Raw genomic sequence first — 7,827 nt, forward strand, 5'->3', positions numbered from 1 at the left:
ACACACAGTCACTTTAATCAGTCTAAATAAGCTCTTTTTCTCTTCTCCCACTCCCCCCTCCCAAATACACACACACAGTCACTTTAATCAGTCTAAATAAGCTCTTTTTCTCTTCTCCCACTCCCCCCTCCCAAATACACACACACAGTCACTTTAATCAGTCTAAATAAGCTCTTTTTCTCTTCTCCCACTCCCCCCTCCCAAATACACACACACAGTCACTTTAATCAGTCTAAATAAGCTCTTTTTGCACTACAAATCATTATATCTGCACTGTTGTTTACTTCACTGGTTTGCACTCTATCTGCCGTGTGCTGCTTTATATATATATATTTTTTATATATTTTTTTTTTACATTTGACCTTATTTGTATATTTGTATAGTTGTATTTTATATTTAATCTGTATATCTGTATTTATGTTCTACTGTTAGTGTTATCTGTATGCACCAAGGGTCTGAGAGTAACGCAATTTCAATTCTCTGTGTGTATGTGCTGTACATGTGGAAGAATTGACAATAAAGCAGACTTGACTTGACTTGATAATGCAACTTCCTGTTGAAAAAATATTTTTTGGAATGTTCCAAGTTGATCAGAGGGGGGAATGTGTTAGGGTAACAGGACTGAGTATAAACCCGGAGGACACGACTAAAATGTGTATTTTATTAAAAATGTTATGGATTTTTTTTCTTTTGAAAAAAAGGAAATCATTGATTGGATATAAAGTCACACATAAATGCAAAAAAAAAAAACTTCTGAAGGATTTTAATCATAATATTTCGTGGTAAATTATAGAGGCAGGGAGTGGGGACATGCAACAACTACTGTTTCTTTAGTGTTCTAGGTAGTTTTTTATTAATAATTTTAATTATACATTCTAAATTTTGCAGTTAGCTAAATGTGAAGACACTTTGCTTAATAATAACATTTATTTTAGAGTTCATTTTCATGCATTTTTATACCTTTAATGTCCTGGGGACAGAAATGTTACCCATTCGGTGGATATGTCCCTCATGCAATTCAGTAACAGGCTCATTAACACTTAAGTTAACCAATTATCACGAAGCAGTGACATTTTAAAATATACTGGGGTTCTACGCTAAGCTTACAACTGTGTAATACAATGTAGGCTACTGTAAAAAAAAAAAAACACGAGCTAACTGGCAGAAGTAGTGTGAAAATGACTTGTGCTAGCTGTATTTTCTGTGTTCATTTTACCTCTGCGGCACTAACTGTCCTCCGCTGCAGCAGCCGAATTTAAACCTTTTGAAAAGAGTTCGGTTAATTTTACGCATTTAGCAGCGTCGGACCTAAGCCCTTTTTTTTCTCTAAGTTTTTCTGCACCGCCTTTCCCTTTTTACGGTCCATTATCTAGCTTTTACTGAAAATTAGCTCGTGTTGCAATCTCTCTGATGACGTGCTTGATTTTGACTGAACGGTTCGGTCGGCCCATCTCGGGACCAGGCGGCCGGCCGTTGCCGACTGGGCCAAATGCTTAACATTTATTTAACGAGTTCGTTTGCCCATATAATCTTAAGGAAATTGTGTGTAAACTTATTTGGCTTGCTGTCCACTGACGAGGGGCTCGATGAAGCAGCTTCAACTCGAGCTCTGATATACCCCCCAGGGACTTGATCTAGGATGATTACGAAGGGCAAGGTACCTAAGATGAAGGTGGAGTTTTGGGGAGGTGGAGGGATGCTGGAACAGATGAGACTGGAGAGAGGTAAGCGCTGCTTATACCCTGGCTGTTGACTGAAAGATTATAGGTGGGCTCGCTCCTCCCTAACTTACGTTAAGGAACTTCATTTATTATTAACATTATTATTACTATAACCATAGAGAAATTGTGCAAGCGATAAAAAACCCGTCCTATGCGCTGTTGGCCCGTAAAAACAATTTTATCTATATAGGCTATATTTAGAAAAAATCTGACCGGCCCATGATATTAAACAAAATGGTCCGGCCCCTCTGACAGATGGCCAATCCGCCCCTGCTAGAGGGTATATCGCGTGTAGAACCTCACAACATTTCCAGTCTTGCCCACGGGCCTCTGCCGTTGACATTGGCTTATACTGCCACCCAGCGAATTCATTCTGAATTCATTAAAACTAAATTAAGACGTTTATAGGCAGAAAGTTAGGGATAAACAGCTGCACCCACCATTTACTTTCTTTTTGTTTTCACAATGTAAAGAAGTGGTGACTGAGGTTGTTGTCCTGCCTAACATCGTTTGTGCTTTTGTGTAGAGTAAATGAAGGCAATACAATAATGTGCGATTGTGTTGTCAAGGGGGCACGCCTGTCCTGACAATATTCACAATACAGGGCGGATTTGAGTTTTGTTGTTGACTCAAATGTAGGGTGTGACTTTGTCAGTTGATTCGATCATTGAGTGACAGGTTGCTGGAAGTGAAAAACAGTGATGTCGTTGCGAGGGGAAGTTAGTGTTTTTGATTAAAGAGTACATGCCACTAATTTTTTAAAAAGTTTTTCTCAGTTGTTATAATACAATTCATGAAACAGTTCACCATTTTCTCACAACTAAAAGCAATCTCACACCAACATATACAAACCTCAAACTTCCACATCAAAATCAAATATTTTAGTCAAAAATATATCCTCTTTTGTCATAACCAAACTTTGGCCTCAGATGACACACAAACCCTACAAATACACAGACTACTGTACTGCCTAGGGAACACTAGTGAGATCAATTCAAAACACTCCTTTTGGCAATCAGGAATCATTTTGCAAGTCAATGTCTATTACAGTATACAACATAAATAGAGAGGTACAGATACACTGAAATTTAACAATAAGCTTTAAGAAAAGTTTAGAAGAACTTGCAGTAGATGAATAGCACTAGAAAAGTCCAAATGCCAAAGAATTTAATATGAACTCAGTACATGCAACACAATTCAGTATACTGTCAATTACGATACAGTAAAAAAAGAGAAAGAAATATATAAATTGAGCATAAATTTAGCTCGGCCAAATTGCATTACAGTATTGGTAATGACCATATTTGCCATTCTATAGCAGTTTTTCTTAGTCTTCTGACAAAAGACTTTCTTTACCTCCCCTAGACAGTCGCCTCTCAGTCCTGTAAAAATATACAGAAAATTAAAGAAGTACTTGCGAATCAGTTAAACAGTTACAGTACTCTTTTTCTTTTTGGATTTTCCAGTGTAAACACACTACTCACACTATTTATACTAAAAATGGCACAGAAGTAAGTAGCCTACATTAAAGGGTTAGTTCACCCAAAAATGAAAATTAGCCCATGAATTACTCACCCTCAAGGCATCCTAGGTGTATATGACTTTCTTCTTTCAGACGAATCCAGTCGGAGTTATATTAAAATTGTCTTTGATCTTCCAAGCTGTTTAACGGCAGTCAGCGGGAGTTGCAGTTCATCAGTCCAAAAGAAGTGAAATAAAGCGCATCCATCCATATTAATAAGTGCCTCACACGGCTGCGGGGCGGTGAGCAAAGGCCTCCTGTAGCGAATCGATGCGTTTTTGTAAGAAAAATAACCATATTTAAAACGTAATAATCAATTTAATCTAGCTTGCGCTCACTGTTGTACACGGAAGCAGCTCCGGGCTGATGAAGTAGGACATCGTCGTTGCGCATTTTTGGGTGCGTTTCGCTTTGATTTAAGACACACACTCGTGCACTTCCCCTCGGGTGAATGCCTGCTGCCATGTTTGAAGTGGACGAGGTAAGTTTATATGGGGAGACCCTCGACACCTCAGTTTTGACCGAGTGAGCGAGACCACTTCTTATGTACACTTCAGGCTGCTCCATATACCACAATGATACACGATTTTGACGTCACCGCAGATCGCGTTTAATTTAACCTCACCTCAAACAACTCAGTGATATCTTATTTTTTTAATATTTAAAACGGCCCAATCATACACATATACATATAAAATGCTGCATTAAACAAATTGTAAGAGGAAATGTAAAAAATAAGTCAACTCCATAGCTGATTCCAAGTAATCAAGGGCTTGGGATTTTCAGTCCAGACCATTGCAAGGGTTCCACCAGGAGTGGACATTCGTGCAACAAAATCAATGACGTACATCCGAGTCAACGAGATGGAAGAAAGTTAGCGAGGGAAGGGCATAAATATATGAAGTGGAGCACAACCACTTACCCTTTTGGTTTTCCTAATTTCTCTAAAATATCCCTCTTTTGATGTTGCTATTTGCACACACATTCAAACACACTGGGATATAGTTTCCAAAAGCAAATGACTTGGGTGTGGCATGAGTGTTCTATGACCAGGTGTTAGGAGATTTTCGGTTTCCGAAATGTTCGGTTTCAGTGGGGGGAGCATATATGAATATTCATGAGTTTCCCGGACATGTGCGTGGAACCAGGTGGAACTGAGAATTTCAGTTCACGCTCCTTGTATCTCAGCAGGTTTAATGGAATATTTAAAAAGGTAAATATATTTACAGCGTTGCACAAACCTATGCCTAAACTACATTTGTTCATCATTTTGTAACAGTTTATAATGTTTTTATTAGTTTGCACGTTTTGTGCAGTTGTCACTGACTGAATGATTGCAGACATTTAGCACACTTAAGCTAGTTGTAACTTACTTTGATTTCAGTTCGTTGTGCTGTAGCTTGCAATGCTTTAAAACTGTGTCTGTTGTTAGTTGTTATCATTTGAGTACAACAGCTGAAATAAACTTGGCCGAATACCTCAAGCGTGTGACGGAAATGTTATGCCCCTACCATCTGTGATGCCCTGTCAGGCCAGAGCAACAAGACAAAAACATTAAAACTCATTATAAACGAGGCATTTGTTGCATCCAGTGGGGACATAATTACGGATTAGACCTATGCCTAAACTACATTTGTTCATCATTTTGTAACAGTTTATAATGTTTTTATTAGTTTGCACGTTTTGTGCAGTTGTCACTGACTGAATGATTGCAGACATTTAGCACACTTAAGCTAGTTGTAACTTACTTTGATTTCAGTTCGTTGTGCTGTAGCTTGCAATGCTTTAAAACTGTGTCTGTTGTTAGTTGTTATCATTTGAGTACAACAGCTGAAATAAACTTGTATTTGTGGATCGTTTTTCATCTATCCTGGTGTGATTGTTCTTAAACTGGTGGCAAATTCTTTAAATATAAAAAACGTATACAACTTAACCACTGATTTCTAGTCCTGTCTTCTTTTGGAAGGCCAAACAAAGTAGTTTCGCTTTCACAATGAAACATAGCGTCACAGCGGCGGCCTAGAGTGAGCAGAGGCAGGGGGCTAGAGTGAGGAACGGCCAGCGTGCTGAGTGAGCGACGGCTGGTGGGCTTGCAGCAACCACATGTGACGATCCGGGCTGGACTCCGCTTCGTCCACGGTGAAAGCCGATCCGGCGATCCACAGCGCGAAGTTTATGTATTTCTTCAGCGACCAGCACGGATCAGCTCCAGGCATGACGAAGCGGATCTCTGTTAGGCTTATGCTATATTTACAAAATGAATAGGAATGTAAGACCACACACACAAGCATGAAAGTGTTCCTTTAATAAGTATAATTTTGTATTAAACAAACTTGTATGGACAAAAGTTTAAAAAGTAGCCTACATTTGGGACACTGTAAATGAGAAAACAAATACTTCACTGCATTTTATGGAATGGAATAAGAAACTAATTTCATGTTAAAAAATAATTTCATTAACAAATGTTCATAAGTGTGCTTATGCTTGTTTTGATATGATATATACAATACTGTTCTAAGGATTTGTATTAGTAAGGTTCTCTTGATGAATGGAAAGTTCAGAAGAACAGCATTTATTTGAAATATGTTTTTTCTCCTGTCATTTTTATTAAATGAATGCATCCTTGAAGAACAAAAATATAAATTTCTTTAAAAAAAAACAGTAATCCCAAACTTTTGAATGGTAATGTCATGTATCAAATGCCAGAATCAAGTTAAGAAATTTCTTTTTTTTTAGCTTTATTATGTCATATTTTTATACAGCAGATTCTACAAGGACGTTAACGTCACACTCTCTTTTGTCTCCTATATTGTCTTGTTTTGGTGCATAAATCTTTTTAGTTTGTAACAAGGATTCAATAGTGATTCATGCTCAAAATTCAGGAAAACTTTACTTTATTAATCGCATCCTCCATGACTAACATTTTCCTGGATTTTGAGTGTGAATCACTATTGAATTCATATTTTTAAAAACAAAATGTCACTGTCTCACATAATATCAAACATTCACACCAACACACATTTTACCAACATCTTATCAAAAGCTAATCAAGGCCATAATCCAATCTTTATTCCACTTTATTTTTATATTTAGAGGCCCTTTTTATTTATTTATTTATGTAGTCATTTAGCAGACACTTTACACATACATACACATAACAAAAAGAAAACAAGTAGATAGAACAGAAAAAGAATAGCGAAAGCTATAGTGTTAGAGGCCTTTTTTAAAAGAAAACAAGCAGTTGGAAAATGAGTTCAAGTGTTAGAGGGTCAAGTCAACAAATAGATAAAGTAGAATTACAATAGAGAGTGCTAGAGTTAGAGGGTCAAATATAGGTGGAAGAGATGTGTTTTTAGCTGTTTCTTGAAGATGGCTAAGGACTCAGCTGCTCGAATTGAGTTGGGCAGGTCATTCCACCAGGAGGGAACAGTTTATGTATATATATATATATATATATATAAAAAAAGCCTAATTAAGAGTATATATGTTTATTAAACTTTATGACTTAGCCTATAAAAAATGTTGCATGAGTGTTTGTTTTGCATCAAAATAGACCATGCATTTTTATCAGTGATCATCATTGTGTATCATCCAGGTACAGTGCAACACATGGTCAAAGAACAGATGACGGAGAATAACATCAGTGTAGGTAGCAACATTTTTTAAAAATGTTTAATATTTTACATTGGAAACATGAAAAAAAGATAGAAATTTCAGCAACATGTTTTTGCAGCAGTGTATGATTGTATCATAGTTTACAACCAGCCAGCAGACAATTCACAACCAGACAACATGGAGAATGTTGAACGGGGTAAGTTAAGACATGGATCCTATAAATAATGTTATGAGTGTTTGTTGTGCATCAAAATAGACCATGCATTTTTATCAATGATCATCGTGTATCATCCAGGTACAGTTCAACACATGGTCAAAGAACAGATGACACAGAATAACATCAGTGTAGGTTGCAAAATGTTTATTAGGCCACTGATATGGTGGTGAATGTTATTTCATTCATTGCCAGAAGATGACAGTTTTAAAACTTAAAAGGTAACAGAAGAGCATACAAATAAATAATTGAAATGGTAGTTGGATCTGCACTACTATTGGAAACCGGTGTAGCTGTAATCATCCAGGTGTTCTGGGATTTTTGGTTTCACGGTGCAAATGGAACTTTAAACCTTGTGATAATCTTAATTGGTAAATTTACATGTTGTTTGTTTGTAAAAAATGTTTTTACAAAATGTTACATTGGAAACATGAAAAAGAAAGAAAGAAATTTTAGCAACATGTTTTTGCAGCAGTGTATGATTGTATCATAGTTTACAACCAGACAGCATGCAGAATGTTGAACTGGGTAAGTTAAGACATGGATCATCACACCAGTATACAAAAATAATATGTCTACAGATACGTTTATATAGGTTTATTTCAAAATTAAGTTATACAGGAGACACGTATCGGACTCTTCATCTCATATCAGGTTTCAAATGATAAAAAGTGCAGTATTTCTACACGTCCTGAAACTTTTTGAAAACAACTGGGGGGAAAAAGTTGCTGTCGGTAAGCATCTACAACACTCAA

The 7,827-nt window shown here is 36.8% G+C and overlaps 1 protein-coding gene across 1 annotated transcript in view; it reads left to right on the plus strand.

The window, feature by feature from the left end:
- The first annotated feature begins 4,229 nt into the window (after window positions 1-4,229).
- LOC107680407 (globoside alpha-1,3-N-acetylgalactosaminyltransferase 1-like) overlaps window positions 4,230-7,827 on the plus strand; it is a 21,352-nt gene continuing 17,754 nt past the window's right edge. Inside the window, exon 1 of the mRNA XM_016476294.1 lies at window positions 4,230-4,296. Within this exon, the coding sequence (XP_016331780.1) occupies window positions 4,262-4,296 (35 nt within the window). The 5' untranslated portion in view covers window positions 4,230-4,261. The remainder of the gene's footprint in view (window positions 4,297-7,827) is intronic.

This window comes from Sinocyclocheilus anshuiensis, unplaced genomic scaffold (assembly GCF_001515605.1).
Source record: "Sinocyclocheilus anshuiensis isolate Anshui unplaced genomic scaffold, SAMN03320099.WGS_v1.1 scaffold1262, whole genome shotgun sequence".
Taxonomy (NCBI): Eukaryota; Metazoa; Chordata; class Actinopteri; order Cypriniformes; family Cyprinidae; genus Sinocyclocheilus; species Sinocyclocheilus anshuiensis.